This window comes from Diplodia seriata (genome assembly GCF_021436955.1).
Source record: "Diplodia seriata strain FDS-637 chromosome Unknown scaffold_11, whole genome shotgun sequence".
Classification (NCBI taxonomy): domain Eukaryota; kingdom Fungi; phylum Ascomycota; class Dothideomycetes; order Botryosphaeriales; family Botryosphaeriaceae; genus Diplodia; species Diplodia seriata.
Window position 1 is genome coordinate 622,018 of NW_027117318.1, and position 12,099 is coordinate 634,116.

Below are 12,099 nucleotides of genomic sequence, written 5' to 3' on the forward strand. Positions count from 1 at the left end.
GAAGCTCCAGCGCACTCGGCTGACCGCAAATGCGAGTCGCGTTGCTTCTGCCTGCGCCGTGCTTGCTTTTGCGCCCGCTCCTCGCTGCGGTGCTGGCGCGAGTACGTGGCCGCTGCGGGCGATGGCTCGCAGGGCGCGAGTCAGCGGGCCCGGGGTGGAGCGGCGGCGGGCAGCGCTGGCTGCGACAATCTCATTAGCTTTCAATAGAAGCAACGGCCAGCCGCGATGGTTTCAAATTACAGGAGAGGCGGTGAATTCTGCTCCCTCCGGCGCTGGTGGATGGCCCGCCGCCGCCGCCCAGCCTTGCAGGCCGGACAATTATAAATGCCAGCCCGAGCTGCCGCGCACTGCTGCCACACGAGCCCGCGCGCCCAGCACCAGCACTCGACCAGCACTCGACCAGTCGCCGCGCGGCGGCATCGGCACCCTTGCCGATGAGACGGCGACGGGCTAGCGGGCGCCCGTCACCTGATGCCCGGCGCGGAGAGGCGCTGGCGTCCCCACCGCGGTGGCAGTGAGGCCGTTGGCGTGCAATGTTGCGCATGCGAGCGCCCGCGCTGCGCACGCACCGGTCAAGCGCGCGCCGGGGGGCCTGGCACTGGGGAAGAAGGCGTTGAGGCAGCGGCCAGCAGCAGGAGAGGGGAGCCCGGCGTGGCCAGCGCGGAGGGGACGCGCTGCTGCTCGGCGGTGAGCGTGTTCAACGGCGGCGGCGGGCGTGCGATTGGCCACGCGCGGGCGCAGGGCTGCCGGGCTCCAGCTGCGCTGGCCGGGGGGGAGACGGCGATTGCCCGCGCTGCGGCATCCCTGCTCGCCCTCGCTCGCGTGGAAAACGAGGAACGGCCTACTAACGTAAGGCTTGTTCGCGTCCGGTCGTCTCGTCGAAGGTTCTTTTCGAGATCTGTGGACCGGAAGATGGCGGGTACGGCCTCCGCTCGCGCGCTGATTCGCCGATTGGCACCGCGTGCCGATTCCGCGGGCACCTAGCTCCAGCCCGTTTGTCGCAGCTCCTGGCACGCCTCTCAGCCCGCCTTCTCGTTTGAAGTCTGGAGCCACTCATCCAGGCACCGCGCCGCCTGAGCCCGCGTCGTCTGGGGTACGCAGGCGAGCAGCTGGCTGGCAAGCTCTGCAGATCCCTCATTTCGATCCCGACGTCATCGCAGCCCGCTGAAACGATAGCCGACTGCAACTCCTGACGCGCGCCGCGAATGATCCGTCGCCCATCGCACGGTGCCGGCACTGATCACTTGACCCTCAATGTGTGACGGCAAGCGTTTTCTTCTGTGCCGAATGCGATGTCTCGTGTGGTGCCAGCTGTTGGTGCAACCCGCAAATCCAGGGCCGGAGAGCGCGACTGCCATGCAGGCTGCATCGAACAATCCCCGGTCCTCGGGCGGAGAGAAAGTGCAATGCATGATGCAGTTGGATCCTGTCGCTGCCGCGTCTTCGCGGAGTCGTTGCTGCTGTGCGCCCCGGCGAGGTGGACCAATATCAAACCCGGGTCGCGTCCCCTGGTCGCACATCTGAATAGGCTGCGGGACGAGTGCTCCTGTGAGACATCCAGATCTTCCGGCGCCCGTCAGATGCCAGCCTGACCGAGGGCTCACCGCCAAAGCATCGCTGACGGTCGAAGCAATTGTCGTGCCCAACGTGACTCTTTTGCGGAGGTGTGGCGAGGCCTTACTGGTGCTTCTGCTCGTATAAGCCCACCGTGCGACCGCAGGTCTCATATATCCTGCGGATCGCGCTGCAGTCAACGCAGCCCGGCAGAGCAGGCACATATTGTATCTGCCTCGCTGCTGCGATGCATGCATTCGCACCGCACTGACTCGGGGCGTTGTTGAGCCTGGCCGCTGGAACGGGGCCCAGGGCCCTTGCTGATCTCTATACGAACGCGGTCGAGTCATCACATAATTCTATGTGATAGCGGGGGCAGCGTTGTGCGACGTGTAGCTGACGGCGGGCGGGTGCGCCAGATAGGGGGCCGTCGCTGGCGAAAAGCAAGCGCGCTGGCGCCTGAGTCTGAGCTTGAGCGTGAGGAAGCCAGCCGTGAAGCCGCGAGCGCTCTAGCAAGGCGCGCCGACATGCCGATGAAGGGATTGCCCTGGTGAAAAGTGGTAGAGTTAGCGCCTCACCAGATCGACAGTAGCCAGTTTCCACGTTGCGCCAAAGCGTGTTAGTCAGCACAGCCACACACGGAGGCTCGTTGCTGGCGACGGCCCGACCACTCGCGCGAAGACGTTACGAACCCCTTTGCATCGTCAGCTCCCGGCATCGTCACAGCCAAGATGCCCTTATTGGGTCCCTCACTCGGGCTGCCCGCCCTGCAGCATCAGAATTTACTTGTAGAGTTGTGCGTTTCCGCCTGTCTTCGATCGGTGCCGTGATACCCTGTACTAACTCCTCCACCCCGCGCCAGCGCGAGCCTCCGCCATGGTTGTCCGGACGGCGTGTATATGAGCATCACGCCTGGCGATACGTCATTGTGGTCTGGCGTGATGTTTATTCGGAAAGGCCCGTACGCGCCTGCAGTTCTCCGAGTCCAGATCTCTTTTCCACGGGCATATCCAGCGGTGCCGCCGCTGGTGACTCTGTCCACGGACATTTTCCACCCGCTGGTAACCCCGTTGACCACGTACACCTACACGACTGGCTCGGCGAGTGGTGAGACCGTCAGTGCCACCGACGAAGAGCGTTTCCCCCCCGGCGGCTTCAGCCTTCGTCATGGATTCCCGCAGTGGTTTTCGCGCTCGCGCCGGAGCGCTCCGGCGGCCAAGAGCAACCAGCCGGATGCCAGTGGTGAAGCCAGCGCTCATCCGCCTCCCGTCGCCAAGATCCTCAAGTATATCCAGGCATCATTCTCTGACGAGTCCATCTTGGACTCGGTGACGATTGAATCCGCCGCCAATCCGGGAGCTTACCATGCTTGGCGGTCCTACCGAGACAATCAATACACTGAAATGCAGCCCATGACCAAGCCTAGCGCAGCGCCTGCAACCCGGAGTCGCCACCCGGGCGAATGGAACTGGGAGGGCGTTTGGGAAGAAAGAGTCAAGAAAGGCATCAACGGCAGCATTTCCGACGGCGTGCTCTACAGTGCTGGGGTCGAAGGCGACGACGTGGTAGGTGTCGCAGCCAAGTTCAAAAGCCCAACTTCTGACGACCACAGGTTCGGTTTGCTCAAGTCGATAGGGACACTCTCGAGAAGGCGAAGGCGCGAATTCTGAAGCAATCGTAGCTCGCTTTGGTCTTTTCAGGGAGCTGGAGGAGAGGGCGATGGGCTCGGGAAATGTCACATGTCTCCCCTGCTGCGGATGACTTAGGCTGCACTGCACCCTTTCACAGTTGGATGGATGGTCTGCTGGTTGGAAGTATCTCGAAATACGAAGACATGAATTGCTGGTTCCTCGCGTTAGTGCACACAGTACGAGTAGGAGCGCTGAATTGAGGTGCGGGCCGCGGGCGAGGCTTCGCCTTCCTCAACGGTATGTGACAGGGGTGCCTGCCGCAGGCGGCGGCACTCCTCAAGGACAACTCTTCCCAACGTCAGCCTGGAAGAGCGAGAATCATCTTCAGCTCCAGCAAAGGGCCGAGATCGCAGATCGGACCTCGCCAGCATGCTGCCTGCCGCTAGGGCGCCGCCCATCCCGGTTCCTACAGCCCTGCGTCCTGCAGGCGAGATCAAAGTCCGTAAACGCCGCGAGAACCGATCTTCAGCCTCGAGCATCGGCGACGCCCAGACCAGCACATGTTCCGAAGGAGAGGCCGCCACACTCGGGTTCGCTCAGAGATGCGACTCGCCCTTGAAGATGTCGGTGCAGGGGTCCCCGCCCTCTATTGTCGAACCCGAATCCCCGACCCTGCTCCGCCGAAAATCTTCCAAGAGTAGGGTATTTTCCAAGATGCTCGGGAGCATTCAGGCCAGCAGATCGAACCCGGCCCTGCAGCCGACGCGCAATGGCCAGTCTGACGGAAGCATCTTCCGCAAGCTCTCTATGCGACGGCGACCGAGTTTTCCGGCCCGCTCAAAGAGCTCTGAATTCCCGACTCAGCCGTCGACGCCATCGTAAGTGTGGCGAGCGAATAGGACCGCAGCCTTTACGTGCATGACGTTCACTGATTCGTCTCAAGCATTCTTACCTCGTCCTCGAGTCGTACCAATCTCCGGCCGAGCCAGCTGTCTGCCAAATCACCGCGCAGCGACCCTCTCCAGCCACGTTCGACCCAGATGGCGGATCAGACTTCCCCGCGGTCTAGGAGCGCCACACGTGGGCCACCGCCGATCCTCTCTGTCGATCTCAATGTGGTGACGGAATGCCAGGCCCTCAGCCTCCACGAGGAACGGAGCGTTTGGGTGGCTGTTGAAACACGTGGCTTTGTTCAGCCAGATGTCAGAGATCTTGGTGCAGACAGGACAGGGGCAGGCCTGGACATCGTCGTGATCCTGGACAACTCGTGAGTTTCAGTCTTAGTTTCATCCAGACGTCACGCATCGCGCCATACATCACGATGCGCTGAGCAGAGATGGCGGATACCATCCGAGTACATGAAACGGCGGCTGAGAATCTCGCCACGGTCATTCGCCCGTCCTCATCCGAGCCTTTTCCAAGGCGGCGATGGATCCTCACCGCCCCCTGTGCTGGCATCTTCAGCTTACCGAGATCTAGCCGATTCGCGTCCCCGGACTCCCTGGAGACTGCTTGCGACGTCGCGCTTCGCATTGCCCAAATCAGCACCGAGGCAGACGATCGGCTCGCCGTCTTTTGCACCTGTTGTCGCCACTTCCCGGATGAGGCCAAAACTTCGGGATGCCTCTTGCATCCACTCCAAGCTGTCAATGCCGCTTCTCTCCGCAGGGAAATTGACGATATTAGAGCTTTGGTGGCTCGTCCGCCCGCTGCCGGTACGGAGATGAGCGAAACTCTGCAAGAAGCCATCCAAGCTCTCACAGACTCAACAGGTGAAACCGCCAAGCCTCTCCGACTTACTCGTTGCCTTTTCTTCGTTTTGTCGCCTCGATCCGTGGGTGGTCTTGACCTACTGGACCAATTTTCGGGCATTAACGTCAATGCCATGTGCACGGCTGCCGTCCCCTATCACAACGGATTGTCAGAAAATTCTAACTTATGGATGCTTCCCAGAGGCATTCATTCGCAGTCATTTTCGCCGAAGGTTTCAGTGAACGATCCAGCTCACCTCCTTTCGCAAGCAGCTGTCGTAATGTCATACGCAAGAGGAGGACGCGTCTTCGGGTCCATCACTGACCTCTGTATCGACATCAAGCCACGTCGGGGTTGCGTAGTTGAGAGCATTCTGGGCAATACCTCGAGTGCAAGACTCAAGGCAGGTCAAACGGTCTCTGTTCTCGTAAGAGTTAGGGTCCCGGCCGTCGTCATGCGGGAGCAATTCGCCCACAACCCTTTGACCGAGCTCGAAGATGCTCTCGAACAGCTGGAAATCTTGTTGGGAGAGACCGTTACGGAAGTGTTAACTGTATCAGCTCGCTACAAGCAGTCATGCTTCCCCGACAACAATTTGATCACGGTCGAACAAGTTTGCAGTATCCGCAGACCCAATCCGCTTTCCGAGTGGAGCATTGGGTTGCCAACTGACTTTGCAATCACTTCAAAAGTTGAGACTGACCTTTGCCGAAGACTTGTATTCTTGATTGCAACGCAGGACCCTCCTTGCATTGCTTTGGACGCTCTCGATACCTTTTACCACAACAGACGCTGTTCGCTTTCATGCTCAGCCTACATCCAACAGGTGCGACGAGAGCTTGTTTACCAGCTAGGGGCTACGCCACTGTTCATGAGTTCTGAAGTTGACGGCTTTCCTCTACCGGCGTCGGCATTTTCGCCAACACTTTTGCAAGTTCCAGACAGGCATACTTCATCTCACGCAGCAGACACGCATAGCTCTCATCTCCGCCACTTCCCGGCTCAGCCGCATTTCTCTTTCAACGCACGTGACAGTCTGCGCTTCACCGCCACCAACCTCCCTGTTTCGCGGCAAGCTCAACGCTCTGTCCCCGCCACACCGCTCACCGATAGCCGCAGCCGTAGCCCGTCGGCTTCACCGCGCTTTCCAGACGCTCTGGACACGGAAGGCACAGCCACGGCCCAAGAAGGGCAATGCACGTCGACGTCAGATGACGCAGAGAGCTCTTCGGTAGACGAGGCCCGCGCCATATGGCGGCATATGCGACGCAACGTGTCGATCCGGGCGAGTAGTCCGAGTCGCGGTACGCCTTCGTGGCCGATGGGGTACCGAAGCTTGGGTCAACGGACGGAGATGGCACGGGAACACAGAGAACGGGAGCTGAAGAAGAAGGCGTTGGCGAATAAGAGGAGCATCGGGGCGGATACGCTCAGGAGCCTAGCAATGGGCAGTGAGGCGAATGTGAGTGAGGCGGGCGCAGCTCCGTGGTTCCAGTGAGGTGGGGCAGGCCGGAGGCTTTGTGACAAAATCACTGGGCCGTTTCAATGCTCTAACAGACCGGTGGGAAAAAGAAAAAACAGGATTCATGCTGATGGGGGAAAGTGAGCATAGGGCTGTTGTTGGGCTGAGCCGGGGGGACGGGCATCGAAACAAAGGTGTACCAGGGGGTATACAATGGTGTAAGCAGCTTGAGTCAACCGCATGGCACATCCTTTATGTCCAGCCCGACGACCCCCCGGTGTCTCGCGCACCCGCCTGGTGAGCCAGTGATGGTTCGTCCCGCCAGCGTGGCTCAGTGCTTGTGAGACGGGGAGCAGCTCCCCTGCCGTTTAACCGCTCTGGTGCCGTCCCGTTCGTTTGGGTTCCAACAGGACATAGGGCGGAACTGGCCATCCCGGCAATCATCACTCGTCCCCAACTTTTCTGTCTCGTCATCATGATGCCCCCGTTTCTTTTTCCCGTGATAAGAGTTGCACCAATTCTACAGCACACTTCACTCACCGTCTATCTGGGGTCGCCCGTGACTCACCGCAGCGGGCTCGCCAACCTGCTTCCGCCCCGCACGTCCTTGATCCGTATCTCCATGGCACCCACTTTGACTGGCCAACACTTGTCCGGCCGTCACACCGCTTGAGGCTCGAGAGCAAGAAGGCAACGGGAAAATTTCAACGGTCATTTGGATAGTGGAATGATATTGGGCGTGCTCATCAGCCCAGCGTATGTCGTACCACGTACTGCGCGGCACTATCGACGGGAGTATCATTCCTGATGAGTTGGCAAGGGCCACAGGCGGTGAAGAGGCGATGACAGCGAAAGGCAATGTCTCGGGGATGGAGCGCATTTGACGGATGCTTCGTGGCAAAGTGCAAGTCCTGGATCAGTGACATGGGGGGAAGTGCAATACGGGCGGGCCACTGCAGGCGAGATGCTATCGAGATGTCGGGTGCGGATGCAGGGGCAATGCAAGGTGGCGCGGCACAGCGAGCAGGCAAGATTCCGGACTGCTGCATTGGCATGGTAGGCGTCGTGGGGATCATTCTTCGACGGCGGCGTATCACGCACAGCGGAAAAAGCAATGTAGCACAGAAGGATTGCATGGCCGAAAAGGGAGTGGGCGATCAAACTGGATCCGGGTCAGCCGGTAGCACGATCGGAGGCTAGGCATGCAAGGCCGTGGCCGCAGCACACGGGCACGGGCCCTGGGTGAAGACTTTTCTGGAACCTCTCCCCACCGCGGCTCGGCGGGGATGCGGGTGCGGTGCCGCGCTGCTCTGCACGTGGCTTCTTCACGCGCTGAAACAGGCAGTGCTCGCGGCCGTGGCATGTGCATGGCAGGCAAACCTCCAGTCCGTGTTTCGGGGCGCCGGGCGGCGCTGAGCAGGTGGCAGCGCGCAGGCTCGCAGCCCGGGCTTCACGCGTTCCACACGCCACCGGTGAACGCAAAGACGAGAAGAGGCAGCGGCAGGGATGCCAAACCCACCGCATCTTCGGCATGGATCGGTGCAATGGGGGTGCGGCCGCTATGGGAGATCGACGTCGGCGCGAGCTTCCAGAACACAGCCCGGTGCCCACAGCCAAAGCCCAAGCCCAAGCCCTCAGCCCGCCCTCAGCCACAGCCGCCACTACTGCACGGGCAGCCCCCAGCGACCACCACACACCCTCTTGTGGATACAGAATTGCCCGTGTTTCAGCGTCGTGGCGTCGTATCCACGCTGTGACGCCCACGGTCGATCCGGCTGCTTCCCTGCAGGGATCAATGACCTCACTGCAATCTTCAACCTCGTGGCGCAGCACTTTGTTTTCTGTCATTCACTCTGCACGTCCTATTCTCATGCAACTGGCAGCTGACAGATCGTTTTAGCCCTTGAACTTCACCAACGTCAACACACTCAGTCAAGCCCCCTGGGGTCCGTCAAAGCAAGGACCGCAACTCCCTTTGCTGCGACATGACAAAAGCCAAAAGGCAAACAACAAGACTCGTATGGCGGTGCTCTCGACAAAGCAGGCCTGTGCTCGCGTGTTTCGCTTCCTCCGTATTTCGCCTTCGTTTGCCATTCCCAAGCCCTAACTCATCAGAGCAACGAAGAAGGCCCGCTTGTCACCGTCGTCTTGGTCCCTCGCTTGTCACCTTCTCGAAGCCCGCCATCATCTACCTCGTCCGCCTCGTCCCGCCTACCCATGCCCGTCAACCGCGTCGTTCCGCTCACCATCTTCCTCACGCGCAGCCGCCAGCTGCCACCGCCGCTCGCCGCTTTCGCATTGGCAGCGGCCCTCGCCGCCGCGGCGCCTCGACGACCCCCGCCGCTCGACGCCGACATGCCGCTCGCCGGCGAGGAGTCATGGTGGTCCATGGCGACGACGGCGACGACCTCCTCTCCGCTGAGCGGGTCGATTGGCGGGGGACGCGGCCGGTCCATCATGGTTCGGTAGCCGTCGGCGTTTCGAGCGGCGGCGGGCGACGAGGAGGAGGAAGAAGAAGACGAGCAGTTGGGGCAGTAGAAGCCGTCGTCGTCGTGGTAGAACTCCTCGACGATCTCTTCCCCGTCCGGGCACGCGCTGCTGCCGAACTCCGTGCCGGGGTTCCGGTAATCGACGGCGCCGCTGCCGGTGCGCCAGGCGAAGCAGCGGTCGGTGGTGCTGGTGATGATTTGGTTGCAGTGCGTGCAGATGTGGTGTTCTTCGCAGCACATTGTCGTTGTTGTTGTCAAATCGGCGTGGTGTTGATATCGCGGCGTGCGGCGTAGTAGGCAGTTAAGTACTGCTGTGGGTGGAAGAAGTCCAAGGTAAGTGCAACCCAGCGTCTCGGCGGGTGATGGTAGCAGGATATATCACGACAGAGCCCCCCATCTCTTGGTAAATGACGTGTCTGGCGCGATATGCAGGCCGCAGTGCCGTAGAGCCGCGTGCATGTGACGACAAAGCGGGCGTCCAGCGTGGGGCGGCGGCGGCGGCTGCTGCTGCTGCTCCGCGACGCCTCATTCGACGCATCGTGCCTGCACGTCGGGCATGATATAGTCTTGGAAGCCGTATGGTGTGGTCGGGCAGATCAAAACGGGCCGATAGACTCCCCAGCTCAACGCACTATTGGGGAAGGCATGGCACTTCAGTGGCGAGGCACAGTCTCAAGCAAGTTTTCAGGGTTGTCAGTCTGTGTTCCGAGGACAATGGCAAGTAAATAACAATTTGGTATAGTCGAGACTCGCCTCCGAACCCACAACGCCATGTTCAATCTGACACCGGTTTGCTCCACCATTGAGGAGCTTGCCTGCAAAAACTGCCTAAATCTCCCTTTGGTAGGGAATGCCGCAACCCTTGGGGGCCTTCCCCTTTCTGGTCGTAGCTCCCAAGTACCCTTCACAGCTGGGAAAGAGTTCCTCTTGAAGCATGTCCAGGATATAATGATCATCGCAGCCGCCGATTTCCTCATCAGCTTCGCCAGGATGGTCCAATTCGTGAAGCTGCTCTTCATCGTAGTTCAGCGCGTCCTCCATAATTTCAATGGCACCACCGAGGCAAACTAGAGCCGTTGCAACGGCGTCTTTCTCCGCGTTGCTCTCCGCCTTGACCAACAAATCGCGGAGGTTCCAGACCTCAGCCTCAAGGCAGGCAATAACGACCTCCTCGCGCACGCGAATGCGATCAGCGAGGTGGATCGCCCTGTTAGCTAGACCATCGCCTTTCTGGTGCTCCTTGTCGGCGGCATGCCCGCGACAAAGCCTCTCTTTGGGGGTGGAAGGAACGGGGTGACTTCCATGTTGATTCTTTCCGCCACGTCTTCCATTCTGGGCGCCGTACATCCGCGGATGGGGGACGTTGTCCTCGGTTGCCAGTTGTTGATATTGCGGGTGGTAGTGGTAGCCATATTGAGGAGGGTAATATCCGGGCATGGAGGGGTAATACTCATGCTGGCTCGAGCCACCGAAATCTTGTTGGCGGGCGCAGCGAGGCTGCCGGGCCCTCGAGTTGTAGCTGTTCTGAACCATGTTCGATTAGTTGTCCTGGCTTGGCTTATCAGAAGCAGTTCGAGAGTGTCTAGATTCAGGTGCTTCAGCCTTGGGGTGGATATTGCTGTAACGGAAAAGTGGAAGGGAGCTCGTTATATAGTTACTTTTGCAGGTGTACAATCGCGTGGCGCATGAATGGCCTCTCTTTGAGTTTAAACACCAGCGCGTGAAGTAGCTTGGAAGGAACAAGAAAAGCCAAAGGCATGAGGACAGCAGTTGATCCACACGGCATTATGACACAACAGACAGCGAGAAACCCCATACGAATGATGGGAGCGCGTTTGTACCGTCGAAGGTTTTGGCCACGTCGAAGCTCTCAAAGACGTAGAAATGTTGTGTTTGACAAACAACTCATGCTTGTACTTCACTGCTAGGTGCAGTTTGCCTCACAGTATTATAAACATGGAGCGGTCGTTCCCTGAAATCAGCAAAACCTGAAAGCCCGTCTACAGAAAGGAAAAACGAGATCCGCAGGAAATGTGCGGAATGCTATACTTTGGCATCTGTACTAGGTGTGGGTACAGCTGCAGCCTGACCGATATCTGTAGAGAGTCCTCCTGCAGCTTGTACAGTGCTGGAATGGCAGGTCGGAACACCGGCCCAGTTCCAAGTTCCGTATGCGACCACTGCAATGTGGTCAAGCTGCAAACGATATTGACAAGCTTGGAGGTGGCATGCGACCATTCATCTCCCGGAAACCTCTGCTCGGCGTGTGAGGAAGGATTCAAGGCATCGGCAATGCTTGTGATGGACGACTACTTGGAGGCAGTGGAGCAACTTCTGGGGAGAACTGTGCCCGACGGTCTGCGCACGTCGGCTGTTCAGCTGCGCTCAGGGCTAGGAAGGGTTGCGTCGGTTGCGGAATGATAGGATGGGGCTGATGCTGTTCGTCACGATTGATCAAGTGGCTTATGTTGGGCGGTTGCTACATTAGGATATAAGTTGCGCACCTTCATACAATTCACTTCGGCAGCATTCTTCACTTCACTGCACTCTCTGAAATGCTCCGGCTCAGCGACCCAACCGTGGCCGCGCGCACGCTGCGCCGCTACCATAGCGAACAGCCACCAGCTCAATCCGCTCAGTATGACCAGATGCCACTGTCGTCGCTCTCTCCCTCAATGCCCTCACGCAGATGCACATTGGCCTCGCTCAACAAGCCGCTTCCGCCGTTGCCGCGTGCAGCAGTCCAACGACCATGGCCCAGCGAGTCTGCGACGCCGCCGCCGGGCTGGCCTACACACACGAACCGGCCTGTCTTGGGACCCATTCTGCGTCCTTCATCGACCAGTCTGGCGGAGGGCGCGGGACCGCTGCGGAGAAGGAAGGCGTGGGGGAAGAGCAACTGGAAGGGAAAGATGAAGAGAGCCGGGCGAAGGGTGATGGGCGCGATGGTGGGGTGTGGTCGTGATTGAGGCTCATGATAAGGTGCTGGGGCTCGGCCAAGGACGAAAGAAGCAATGACGACACGGGCACGTGATGCCGTCTCGCTGGCGCGGTTTCAGCTTCGCCGGCCGGGGCGCTCGGCTTTGTTTTGATCTCGCGCGCGGAGCGTCAACACCGACACCACCAACCACCGCCCGTTCCCAGCAACCACCTGCGTCGACATGTACATCTAGCTGCGCCCTACGCCCCACTCTCCCTCGACGCACTTGCC

General features: G+C 59.7%; 2 protein-coding genes across 2 annotated transcripts; one reads left to right on the forward strand and one right to left on the reverse strand.

Annotated features, from left to right (window-relative positions):
• Nucleotides 1–2,430: 2,430 nt before the first annotated feature.
• Nucleotides 2,431–3,224, forward strand: SLS55_009913 (uncharacterized protein; the record flags this gene model as incomplete). The annotated part of the gene is made up of 2 exons (XM_066781307.1): nt 2,431–2,436; nt 2,544–3,224. The coding sequence occupies 2 exons, from the start codon at nt 2,431–2,433 to the stop codon at nt 3,222–3,224; spliced, it is 687 nt and encodes a 228-aa protein (XP_066628309.1).
• Nucleotides 3,225–9,716: 6,492 nt separating this feature from the next.
• SLS55_009914 (uncharacterized protein) lies at nt 9,717–10,421 on the reverse strand (the record flags this gene model as incomplete). The annotated part of the gene is made up of 1 exon (XM_066781308.1): nt 9,717–10,421. One exon carries the CDS (start codon nt 10,419–10,421, stop codon nt 9,717–9,719), a length of 705 nt encoding a protein of 234 aa, XP_066628310.1.
• Nucleotides 10,422–12,099: the final 1,678 nt, after the last annotated feature.